Source organism: Struthio camelus, chromosome 3, assembly GCF_040807025.1.
Source record: "Struthio camelus isolate bStrCam1 chromosome 3, bStrCam1.hap1, whole genome shotgun sequence".
In the NCBI taxonomy this organism is placed as follows: Eukaryota; Metazoa; Chordata; class Aves; order Struthioniformes; family Struthionidae; genus Struthio; species Struthio camelus.
The window spans coordinates 102,237,807-102,251,228 of NC_090944.1; the positions used below are offsets into that span (position 1 = coordinate 102,237,807).

Consider the following 13,422-nt stretch of genomic DNA (forward strand, 5'->3'; position numbering starts at 1 on the left):
AAACATTAAACTTAATTGCTTTGTCTGGCATATTGAATATGCCAATGCTTTTACAGAGACTCAGATATTAGTCCACAGTCCATGTATGGTGGGAACAATTTACAAAGATCCTTTTCAAAAGCTCTAAAATTGATCATCATTTCACTTTCATCGTAACTCAGATATCAGCTTCAATTTGTAAGATACACAACTCATTGAATAAACATTAATTTTGAAAAGAAGGGGATAAGGTCACACACTGATAGTATGTATCTATTATATTTTATCTAGTTATACGACAAAGTTTACATTGCAAATTATGTATCACGGGGGAGTTTTAGCCACTTGACTGCACAAACAAACAAGAAGTTGATTATCCACATGTTAATATTTTTCCTGTTATACTTTTCTTCCCTTCACAAGGGAAGGGAAATATTTAATATTTATTAATAAATTAAATATTTATTTAATGAGAAATATGGTATTTCAGCTTTGGACTCTGCAGGGAGAAATTCCTTCAAGTCATTTTAAATAGTCAATTATATTTACATAAACATTCAAGAAATAATGCATTTCGCAACATTACAAACAATACCCTCAGACTAAGCTGAAAACTGTAAAAAAGGACACCTATTAACTTAAAAACTTCATATGATGCGTATCAAAAATACTAGGCAATATGGAACAGTAAGAGGACAATTAGAAATGTTTTTTAATCTGTCACTGCAAACTTAAAAAATGCAATATAGGCAAACGAGCTTAATTTGTATGCATAAACTCAGAAATGAATATATAACTCCTCTTATGCACACATGCTTGGACAGACCATCATAAAGATGCATTAAGTATTTGCACCTGTACATACACAGTCATATACTTTGCAAATAGGCATCTTATTAATCTCACACTTTTTCTGTTCTTCGTAACTTTTTCAATTATTTTTTCCACTCACTGTTGAGGTATCAATGATTGTTTTCTCTCTCCCTTCAATATCTTCTTCGTCTTCTTCATCACTGAAGTCTGCAGCTGCATTTTCAAGAAACTTGAAGGTCTCTAGCAGAGAGGCAGAATCCGTCAATTCTGGTTTCCTAAACAACAACAACAACCAGCACCGTGAGTCAAAAGAAATCAGAATGAAGCCACTTTTGCATTTACAAGTCTGTTTTGTTTTATAACATCCAGCAACACATGAAACTAAAATAAGCCTACAGGTAAAAATGGATTATTACAGGCAACAATGTTTGTGGGTTGGGAAAAAAAAAAAAAGAACATTATCCATAAAATTATTACAACCAACAATTTATCTTCATCTGGCTGCAATTCCCAGCACAGGCACTTCAATATTTGATGCATTTTAATTCACTATCCATCTGACATTTGCCCCAAAGTAGTAACAATACTGATATCATCACAAAGCTGCAGCAGCAAGGACATCAGTTACAACTACTAGCTGGCCTCCCACAGGCACATCAGGGGACAGCAAAATTTTGCTGCTGCTACCTGCTGCTTCCCCATCCTGCTGCGAAACGTCAGATTCTAGACCTATCATTCATTACCCTTTGAGATATGTTAAAGTTGACACTATAAAACAATATAACGGAAATATATCGTAAATGACTAAATAATGTTTAGGGAGATTAAACGAACGGGGCAAGGGAAGAGGGGCTGGGTAAAGTTACGATTGTCAGCACTGGCAAAAATTCAGGCCGTGTCTTAGGAACAGGAACCACAAGGGTTGTCATATGTCAAACTGAAGAGGAAGAATCCAAGAAGTAGGATTGTAACCATTAGTGGAGAAAACATTGATGAATGTACAATTAAAACAATCCTAAAATCAACAACAGTCACCATGCTTTCTCTGCATAAGACACACCTCTTCTCCACCAATCCCTCAAAGTTTTAATTGAGCTTTTATTGTAACGAGGACTTCAGGAAAACCTTGTACGTTATTGATACGTATTTCCAACAGTAAAAAAGACAACACACTTAACAGTTAAGTTTTCTTACCTTCAATCAGTAGTCTGTTTTTCACAGTTCATCACTAAACGCACGGCATCTTGATTTTCACAACCACCGAAACCAGAGAAGTCTCTCCCTTTTCAGAACCGTAGTTCTAACTTGCTTTGCACAGTCATCCTTACTTGGTAATTAGCAAGTGCCTTGCTAACGCTATGTTTCCCTTCAGCTATGACCCATTCCAGAAAGGTTCACTCAGCTGACAAGACCATACAGTAACAGAAGGCCTTTTTAACCCCCCCGCAGTATAAACACCTGATTTTCTGTCCCTTGCCCACCGATTCCAGTGTTCCTTCGTAACACTTTTCAAAGGCGCATTACAGGCAACATTCAAGGGCAAAAGCTGCGATGCACAATCAGGCATGATATTCAGAACGCTCCCTTCTTTACAAAGTCTCTGCTCAGCCAGCTCCATACAGACACGACAATTAGCAGGAGCGGCTTCTTCATAGCTCTAGCATATTTGCATCCTTTAAGGACAATCTGTCCTCCCACCCTTTTTTCATTCATTCATTTCATTTTCATTTTCCATTTTATTTCCATGGATGGATCATCCACGGAAAAAAAAAACCTATAAGGATTTCATTTTCCATTTGAAAATCCAGATACACAGCAGTTCTGTGCGATCAGCATAATAGAACATGAGGTACTGTATCTTTTCATGGTCACTGGTTTCACTGAGATTCTTCCTTTCACCTTCCATATCTTATCTTAGATGAGAGTACTCTCAAACATACTTTCAATTTGCCTTGCTTCTTACAGTATTTGATTCTTCTTGTTTCTATGACAAAGCTGAAAAAAATGCCATAACATTGTTCTCTTTTTCCTGAAGTAATCATTACATTGGCAGACTATAACATCTCATGAATTTGTAGCAATAACATACAATTTCACAAAAATCCTACGGGATTGTTATTTTGCTGCTTCCAACATGTATTCCAACACAAATCTTGATAATGGAAGTGTGTTTCACTTAGCTTCTTGATTTTAACAGATTTTGTGTGTCCTGGTCAACTTTTAGGGGACTAAAATGTCTTTCTGCAATTATCTTTGTTTTTTCTTGTATATTTTGCTGTTATTTAGAAATCTGCTGTTTAGGAACATCATGGTTGCTCATCCACTTTGGCAACTATCACAGACATACTACAGCAAATAGCTTGCTATGAGTTTATACCAAACGTAGAACAAAGTTTTAATTTACAGAACTCGCTGTTAAGAACCAAATAGCCTTCTATAGGTACCAATTATTTGCAACAATTCAGACCCAGATTACTTAGGTTCTACACTCATTTGATTTTACATCAGGCACTCTCATACCGAAGTTCAAAGATCAAAAGAAGAGGTTGCATCTTCTTTAAGTAACTGGCCTGAATTCAACTGTCATATTAATTATACTGCAGTGAACAGGATATATACCGAATGCCGTGTATCACCTTTTATATGGGGAGGAAGGTATCTTACATGCTTGCAAACACAGTAGCTAATCATAGATTTCAAAACTCCTGCACAGAACAAAAATGTACAAAGTCAGCAAAGTACCACAGAAGATATTTGTGTTAAAGCACAACTTCCAAGAAAGCTCGGAACAACAGAAAAAGAAAACAGAAGTGACAGAATATTTAAATCATTTAAAGGTTTTATAGAGAAAAGAAGCTTCAAGCTTACAGGTTGATTACCTATATCAGACTCTAAATATATTTAACAGTCTAACAAAATAACTCATAACGCTCTAGCTATGGTATTTTTCATCCTTTAATGATACATAACACATTTTAGATATTACTGTCAAAAGAAACACTTAAGAATACTGTAAAATATTTCACAGAAAACGCCTAGACTTAAATCTCCGTTATGTACTTGGACAGCGAGGTGAAGCTTGCCTGTTTCATTATTTTCCAACTGTTTAGTTTGCTTCTGTTACACGGTCATTCACGAAGCAACTGCAGAACGCAGAAGTGGCAAAAACATTCACAGATAGGGCAGCGTAATAAATTACTTCAAAATACATTTTAGAAAGAAATCCAACAATTCCAGGGCTCCTGTAGTCTAGGATACTAAGGTAAAAAAAAAAAAAAAAAATTAGACAGGATCAAAGAACCTGGGGGTTCAAAGGCAGGGACTGGTGTGGGAACTGTCTTATTACAGGCATGAGTGGTGCAAGACTACGGCAAGATGCCGGAACTACTGCAAATACAGGGAGACTCACTGAACTGTCCTGAACCCAAATCTATGCAGGAGAGAGCATCATTTTCAAAGTGCAAGAACTTAGGCAGCGCTCTTCCCTTCTTCCTGTGCTCCCATTCCTTCCTGTATAAAGAAAAACTAGGGGGAAAAGGAGCCAGAAACTTCAGACGGCGGCAGCAGCTACAGAAGCTGCCAAAGCAGCAGTCCCAGAACAACCTAATTTGGACTGGACTTTGTTCACCCTGTACTCATCAGCTATTTGTTCTGAATCTCTTTTCCACTGTTCCTCACTCTTACCTCCTTTAAAGTAACATAAACTTCCTGAAATCACATGAAAATTTTTCTCCTCAGGAGCATGAGGTTGCCAGAATTTTCTGCAGCTATGATTGCTCTGAAAAATCTCATTTTAACTCGTACTTTATAGGGTGTTCAATTACTCAGTTTTGTCTTAACTTCTTGGCCTCCTTAGGATTAAAAATAATCATCACCTCTTCCCAAGAAATCAAAGAAATATGATTTCTAAATAGTCTACGTGTACTGTTTAAAGCATTCATGGATCTTACTGGCCCTCAGCAGTCCATGCAGCCAACTCTTCATTTTCCGCCCTACAGTTATATGGCTCAAAACAGAGTATCTTGTGTTAAATCCAGTTGGCCCTGATGTCTAAACATCAGCAGCTCTACAAAATATGTAGTATTCAATTGGCTCTCGACATCTAATATCAGGAGCTTAACATAAAACCTGGTTTTGACTGCACAAAAATTAGAAACTAATAAATTCACTTTTCCTGTAAGTTACGTGGCAATTAAACCACCATATTGATGATACCTTTCCTGCTTCTAACACGATCAGGGCATTTCATATTGTAAAATCAGGTTTAACTTGGACTAAAGCCAGGTTACAGACCAGTACTTTCTTTGTAGCAACACATTCAATACTTCTGTCATTATCTTTTCCGGTCCCCACAGTAACTCTCAGGAGGAGTTCTGCGGTGATGTTCTGGGAAACGTTCAAACACTCCTCCACAAACTGCCCAGCCACAGAGCCATGAACTGCTTCGGTCCTACCCACTCTCCCAAAGGGAAGAGGAGTACAGGGCACTTTTTTTCCCCCCATCCAAGAGAAACACAAGTTATCTTAAATAAAAACAGATTTTATTGATGAATCCAAAAGTAGGAAGAAATACCACAATATAAAGTTAAATAGATGCAGGCTCAACTTCGGTTTTCCTGGGAGCCTGTAGAGGGAAAGGGCTGTTCTGGCCCACCACTGAAGAGCTATTCTAACGTACCACAAAGATGCTGCATGAGCCACAGGTTAGAAAGGTGTGCTGCCATGCCGCCTCTCCCCAGTTTTCAAACGTCTCTGCCTGTGATCTGCTTTGTGCTTTAGACAGCAACACAAGTTACTCTTTCTTGAGTCACTTTTGTTGGCTCAGTTTCCTCCTACTATCACACCACGTGTTAGTGCAAGGTCCTAATTTTTATTAATTTCTCATAAAATTTTGTCATGTCATGTTTTAACTCAATTAGCCACTCAGAAAAGACTGTATTATCTCTTTCAAACTGGACAACAAATACATGCATACAAATTCAAATCGATTCCTCTCTCTGACAACGGCCTTTAAGGAACACTTTGAGAAATCCTCAACGCTCTCCAAAATCTTGCATAATGCAGTACAGAAAATGTCAAATTACCAATCTATAAACTGCTGGACACTTACAATCATCAAAATTTACACACAAGATAAACAGTGGACCGGCTAGACAGTCTGCCGCAACCTTTTTGAAACTTCTTATGAGTTCACACCACACAATGCAAGAACCAGTGCAATACACGTTACAACTGGTAAACAACACTTACAAAATGGTTTGGATGTAAACTGCAATTGTAAAGGAGTGCCACGTAAAAAGGAAAGGTCACCCATCTTGCCAAATCTAGTCAGATAACTAATTTATGTCAAATAAGCTTTTTTTTTCCTAAATAAAAATTTAAAAGTTCAGTATTTGAAGAAGTAAATTAACTTTTAGAAGTTATTTCCCCATTTACCTCCCCTCTCTTTGCTTCTCTTTCTCCCATTGCACAACTTCTCTGCGTCTTCCTCTCCACTCCTGAGCTATGAATCTTATGTGACAATTTCCAAGAAGCAGCTTTCATCTCCTTAAGCCATAGAGCTGTGCCAATGAAGTGAAAAGCGCTGTCACTGGTGCTACTTTCTTCACACAAATCCCCAATTTATCTAATCTTTTTTTCTGCTTCAATGCATCGGTTCAAAGTTTCTAGGTCTGGCCAAAACTAGTTATCTTTGAAACACTGGTTAGGTCACTGCAAGATAGGGGTAAGGACAAATAACAAAAAGGTGGAAGAACAGTAGTAAAAGAAATAAGGCAAACTGATTTTTTGTTGTTGTTTTTTTTTTTCCTCTTTTTCTTTTTTTAATTCAATATTTTAGTCTTGCACACTATTCTGGAAATCTTTCTCAAGGCAGATGTTACCTCAGGTTATTAAATTCAAAGGTCTTTTTCCCAATAAACCATTTTATAAGTGAGTAAACACACAACATTCATAAGCCTATTCACATTGATCAGCCAGTATGCAGCAGTTCCATTAAATGTGTCAGTGTTAATAGGATTTAGGGAAGCAAAGGAGTTATTCAAGGCCTTCTAGTGTAAAAAGATGTTCACTTTGCCAAAGTCTCGACCGGAATGATTTACTGTTTATGAGAAAGATAAGGCCTTCAAAACGTTTAATTTTAATCTCTGAAAACGTCTTGGGGTTTGCTCTCAAATGCTTTACTTGAGATTTGTTGGTTTTCTGCTCAAGTAAAATAAATGCAGTAGAAATAATATGTGGTTCCATCGGGGTCGGGGGAACGAAGGCAGTTTCATAGAGAGACTAATATACCAATCAGGCTTAATTTTTCTTTAAAAAGTTTCTATTGGCTATTTAAAAAGCGTTCTAATCATCAAACTCTTAGCAAGAACTCAGATAATTTACCTATATTTTTTCCATATATACACATGCATACATATTTATATACATACATATGCTTGGTATCCCCTTGTTCCTTTCCAGTTGTATTCCTTCCTTAGATTTTCTTCTGCTCATATCAAACAGTAGTCAAACACATACCTTCAGAAGACAAACTAAACTGACTGCTTAGGTTTCAGTCAAGAAGGTGAAGCAGTCACAAATGAGGCAACAGGTGAACTGAAGGTACTTAAATACTCTCACGTTTTCAAGGCTACAACTGACATTTAGAGGTGGCTTTCATCTGTGTTTAAATTCGCTGGGGAAAGGACCCATTCGTCTCACTGCAAGTGTTAAGACTTCCAACTGTTAATGTCAAGTTATTATTTTAGTATCTGGTTTTGAGTCCAATCATGCCAAGTGGTACTTATCTGTTGCAATGCAAGTGAGCTGATTTGAAGAAACTGAAAAGAGATCCCCTTTTAAATTCCATGAAATAAGTGGAAACAGGGCTATATCTATGTCAGGTTATCAAAATAACGTTTCATTTATGGAACCAAAATCTTCCAGGGCGCATTCGAAATCCACATGATGTCTTGAGTGCTAAAGTTTTCATGAGGATCTGTACATCAGCAAATAAATAGGCAGCGTAAGAATACAAATATTTGGCTACAGGTGTAGCGGTAACACACAAAGATTGAAGCTACTTGACCTAATAGTAAGAGAAGAAACTGACTTGGATTTATAGGATTATCAGATAACAAGTAGCTGGTTCGTCATTGTACCAAAGAAGAGATAACCAAAGGGGTTTAAAAGTTTTCTAATGTAAGCACAACACTCTAAGATATCCAACATTAAGCTGAGGGGAGATCAGACAGAGAATAGCAATTTTCTTAAATAACTGCAGCCTAATAGAATTGGAGTTGCATTTTGTCTGCTGTCCTGAATATCTGTCCTGCAGTAGCAAGGCCATAAGCTTCTAGATGCCAAAATAAACAGCAGCAACTTGACAATAGCCACCCCAAACATTCTCACAAGCCTCTCCCCAAAAAAGGCTCTACTTACTCCAAATATGACAGCATCGGGTATCCGACCCCGATTGCTGAAGTACACGAGTTCTAGTAGAGTAGACTTTTTCCACCGGAATTCATAAAAGAAGAAAGCAGTGAACTGAGGCAAGGAGGAATATCCTCTCTACCTGCCAAAAAATATATACTTCATACAGCCCCCGGGATCAGAGGAAGAAAGCCAGGGCTAACCCTTAAACAAAGGCATTTCAGGGAAGGAAAAAAGCGTGTCTGTCCCTCTCTGTGAGAGCTCAGAGGTATACCAGTGATATTGCTGAAGGTGGCTGAGTAGCACCATCAATCACTGTAAATGGCTCGATGGGCTTGCACAGAAACTTTGCCAGAGTCAGTGCAAAGTATTTCGGCTCTTTGGTTCTTAAATTGGGATTACTTTGGGTACAAATTGGTGTTTTGTTTTTCACCGTTTTCATTTCCTTGAGAAGGTATTAGTTGATTACCAGTAAATTATATTCAAAGCATATGGAAAATTTGCTTCCCCTTTCTGTTGTCCCCTCTCAACCCCCCAACGAGGTAACCATATGGCAGCATGAAACATCATTTTTGACTTTCTTCAGAATTTCTCGAACGAGCTTTCCAGTCATATGGTAGGCAGTTTAGCCAATCTGTTCTTTCTTCAATTTACATTCCTGTATGAATGCATTTTAATGAACATCTAAACCTAATGTACCCTCTGTTTTCCTGTTCCTGAAACACATCATTGTATCCCTTTTTCCTTCTGCTCTTCACTGTGCTATTTTTTCCACTTTATAATAGGTTATCTCCCTCACATTCACCCACGTTCTTTCCAAATTCCTATTGATTTGTCTTTGTTTCTCAAACACAAACTTTCTCCTCCTTCATTCCCTTTAGTCCACTTCTCACAGTCTTCCTTCCATGTACACATTTTTCTACAAATTAGCCTTTTGAAATCTGTAGCTCTGTCTGGGTCTATAGTATTATGCAGTTCTGCAAAGACCAAACAAACCAACAACGCTTTGCGTGCTGCTTTTCCTCTCATTAGCACAGATATTCATTTTTAAACTAGACTCATTTCCATGCATTCATTATATTTTGCCTTGAATTCTTTTCTTCAAAGACGATGAAAACGTCCTCAGGTTGACCACTACTTCCATGCTAGCAGGTATTTGACCTCAATGTTTGCTTCATTAAGCGTTTTCAACCACAAAATTCGCCAAACTGCACTGGCTTCAGTAGTTCAAATGGTTCTGTGGCAGTAGGAAAGTTTTCTCATACGGTTTCACTGTGTTCATACAGCCATACCCTGTGTCTTCCATCTGCATTATACTTTGCAGCTGTCCCAATGTCCAGTGATCCTGGCAAACCCATACATGCCCTTAATCTTTTGGGGATTATAGTAAGGTTTTTTTTTTTTTTCTTCCTGTTCGTCCAGTCTCTCACCGTAACTCTCCTCTGTCACTACCAAATTAGAAAGACTTGTTCTTTGCCTTCCTTCTAAACTTCTGAGCTTGCTGTGACCCCAATCCTCTTCTCCCTTTACGTGCACACTAGGAATAACAAGAGGCTGCTAAGAGAATTGCTAACTTTTTCTCCCTCCACAAGAAGTAATTAGCGACTTTTTCTCCCTCCTAGAATTAGCGACATTGCTTCACAGAGCGATCTTTCCTCCGCTGTAAGCTAGAATCAAGCTAGCTGGGCCACCTAAATAAAAAAAGCACATGATAAAATAATGAAATGAAAAAGTTTTGAACGCTCAGCAAAAATTCCAGCTTGGATCAGGAGTGAGAACAACATGCCTTAAACCCTAGTCACCTATTCAATATTGATACACTTCAGAAAGAAGCTGGCCTGTATATCCTTAAGTAATGCTAGTAATAGATTAGGCAGGGAATAGGTATGTATGAGCTAGCTGAGAACAGTATCTCATCCCCTTTCTGATTTCCAATCCGCCATAAAGCAGCACTTGGAAACTTCCCAGGCAAGTGATAATGCACTTGAGAAAAGGTAAATAATGCCACATACCACAAAAATAGTGAAGCATAAAATTTTTACACCATCTACTAGCCCAAGATGAAAAAGCTGTGAAATAACAGGCAGTCTCTGCTAGGAAGAAAGCCATGGAACGCCTCCCGCACTGAAAATTCAGAAGGACGATCTGAACGTGTACTAAAACATCCAGAAGAATCCTAGCATTTAAAGCCAGCCTTAGATTCATCTTTACCAGGGATATATATATTTTTTTTTTTAATAAAAATCCCAACTTTTTCCTTTCAGTGAGAGATATCTCAGCTGATACTCATAAACCCAAAATAGCCCCTGAAGACCGACATGACTATGTGGAACAAGATCACTTGAAAATTCTTTCATTGCAAAACTCCGGAGTCATGTCTCACGTACGGCATGTATCAAAACGTTCCCCTTAGCTTTCTAACACAGTCTGCCACGTTATATATTACAAGTGAGAGGAAAACAAAGCTTCTCGAAGTGCGCGTGCCTTAACAGCCTTGTAGCTGACAATCTTGTAGAGCAACAATGGAAGGAAAACTGATTTTTCTCTATCAGCAAATACCCTCAGCCACGGAGTAGACTACAAATGTTAAACCTAATACCATACCTAGCCAGAAAGCAAGTCTGCTTGCTTGAAAAATGCATGTATATTCGAAACTGATCTCTCAAATGCATTGTCCAATCATTTCTTCCATCACATGACTTCCTTATAGATCTCCCTCTTTTTCAAACCCAAATTAAATATTTCAATAAAATTTTAATTTTCAAGCATAGGAAAAAGAAGGGGAGCTTTATTTAGCCACTTCCCCGGAGAAGAAAGCATTACTTCATCAGAAATAGAACTAAAATTGTTACTGTAATCTATCAAGGACTCCTTCACAAACAAAGCTCTCACACATAAAGGACGTGGCCTGTCAACTATGTAGCAGCATGTTTTAATAGCTTGGGGGTTTTCTCTTAAGTTCAAATTTTCCACCTCACAGCATTAAATTTAACTACATAACAATGAACTTATGCCCTTATATAACATATTGGCCTGCTGTCATTGTAACTATCTGCCAGGTATAATGAAATTTTACAAATACTTTTGAAAAGACAGAATGTATCATGTAACGGTGTTATACCTTAGAATAAAAGGGTCTTGAGTTTTGCCACACTAGTATACAAAAGAAAAAAAGAGGAGGGAGAATCTTCAAGAAAAACAGTGCTGACTGCATGCTGATGACAGCACAAACTACGGGGAACAGAAAACTCACGTACTATTTGGACAAAAACTTCTGCATGATTTTTCAAGTTTTATAACTACAACATCTTAAAACAAGAACAAACAGATTGTTTTCCTGAAGCCTGTACAGTAAGTTACAGATTTAACTTTTTCTTCTTTTCTTTTTTTTTTTTTTGCATGGAAAAGAGACGAAAATAGAAAAACTCAAAAAAGAGTCTTTTATATTTTCAACATTATTTAAAAGCAAACGTAAGCACAACATTTTTACTCTCATTTACTAGCTTCTGGTAGTATTAGAAATATTTAAAAAGACAGATGACTATCTTACATTTCAGCCAGATTTGTGCATATATATATCCATTAGTGGAAAACAGAACTTTCAGGCATTAGAATTTAATGCATGTTTTCCAGATCCTATCAAAATAAACCTCTACCTGATGCACGCTATAACGTCAAAGTCAGTGTACACCAGAATTGCAAAGCCTGTAATCTACACAGTAAGGTTTCCAATAATCCAAATGAAAAGCGGTTAACTTGAAACAACACTGACCTCTAAGCATTTAGCAACTGTACCTCAAAGAGGCTTGACTTCTCTTTGTGCTGCCATCCAACTGAAAAAAACCCCATATTGCATTTATTCTGTGAATCTGAGAGAGGTGCTGTGTCCAAACTTACTACCCGATATAATAAAATTAGGCAAAAATACTCTAATCTCTAATTAGCAAAAAGTCCTGAAATCTTCTCAGTAAACAAAAATTAGTTCTACATCATTAATTGCATTTATGCACAAAGATAACACTGTCATCTCTGATGCTTACCCGATCATTGCGTTTTCTTTAATCTGGCTCTCTGTGCCATTTACCATTGGCTCTTGATTTCTGTTTTCCTTCTCTGAAGCATCACTTGAGAGGCCCAACAAAGCTCGTACCCGTTTTGACTTCACATCCAATATCGTGTCAGTGTAGCCCACTTCTTGTAGATACCTGTAGGAACAGAAGTCACGCTAATCTTACATGCACATCTCGGTTGTTTACTCAAATCCATAAATAAAAACTCCTCTCTAAACTCATTCTCAGTTCCTTAGCTTGGCAAAGTATAGTGCTGTGCTAATGAAACATGCTAATAAACCATCCTGTACCAGCTGCAGAGGGCTCGTCTCTTGCAGTACCAGCCTCTACAGTCTCTGAGGGAAATAAATAAAGGAATAAATAAAATCAAAGAGCCTAGCAGTCAGAGGTTATACAATACGTTATTCATTCATTTACTAAAATGGATGGAAAAGCACTTTCAGTTAAAACATTTACAAGCTTACAAAAAATCACTACAGTTGCATATACAACGTAGCCATTCTGTTCTTCTATACACGGAAACTAAACGTGCAGGAAAAAAACGTCAGATGTGTTCCTTAGAAAAATCATTATTTAAAGGCTGGAAAACTGAGTGAATAAAACAAATTCTGTATCTGTAGTTACAACAGAAAAAATTGTTATTTATAACGCACAAAGTTTGATATAAATTTAGCCTTGCTCTTTTCTTACTCTGCAGAATATTCATTTGTCTTGCATACAAGGGCTGGGCAGCAGGAATCTTGGACTTGTTTGTAAAAAAAAAAAAAAAAAAAAAAAACTCTAAGTCTAAAGCTGGCTCTTTCATCAACATGCAGTATTGCCTTGGGAAAAATCAGTCTCTGCCTCCTCTTTTGGAATACAAAGTTAATAACTGTCTTCTCAGGGGCATTGGACCAATTAAATGGTCAATATTCTGAAAGACTATAAAGAGGGGAAATGCTATATTATGGTAAAAGCTACATCAAATCAAGGGCATGAATGTTTCCAACAAGAACATGCTTCTCCAATTATTTAACCATATCCTCTACATAACCACATTAGCAGAGAAACACTGTTGGCTGCACAGAAACCAAACAAGTCACCTTTGCAAAACAAAGCCTGTCAGTAATACACACCGCTGAATGAAGAGAATGTAATTTATTTATGT

At 37.4% G+C, this 13,422-nt stretch overlaps 1 protein-coding gene across 4 annotated transcripts in view; it reads right to left on the reverse strand.

The window, feature by feature from the left end:
• STRN (striatin) overlaps nt 1-13,422 on the reverse strand; it is a 65,929-nt gene that overhangs the window by 26,575 nt on the left and 25,932 nt on the right. For all 4 annotated transcript variants that reach the window (XM_068939367.1, XM_068939369.1, XM_068939366.1 and 1 more), the window contains exons 5-6: nt 12,246-12,410; nt 932-1,067 (exon numbers count right to left, since the gene is read on the reverse strand). In XM_068939367.1, the coding sequence (XP_068795468.1) occupies nt 932-1,067; nt 12,246-12,410 (301 nt within the window). The remainder of the gene's footprint in view (nt 1-931; nt 1,068-12,245; nt 12,411-13,422) is intronic.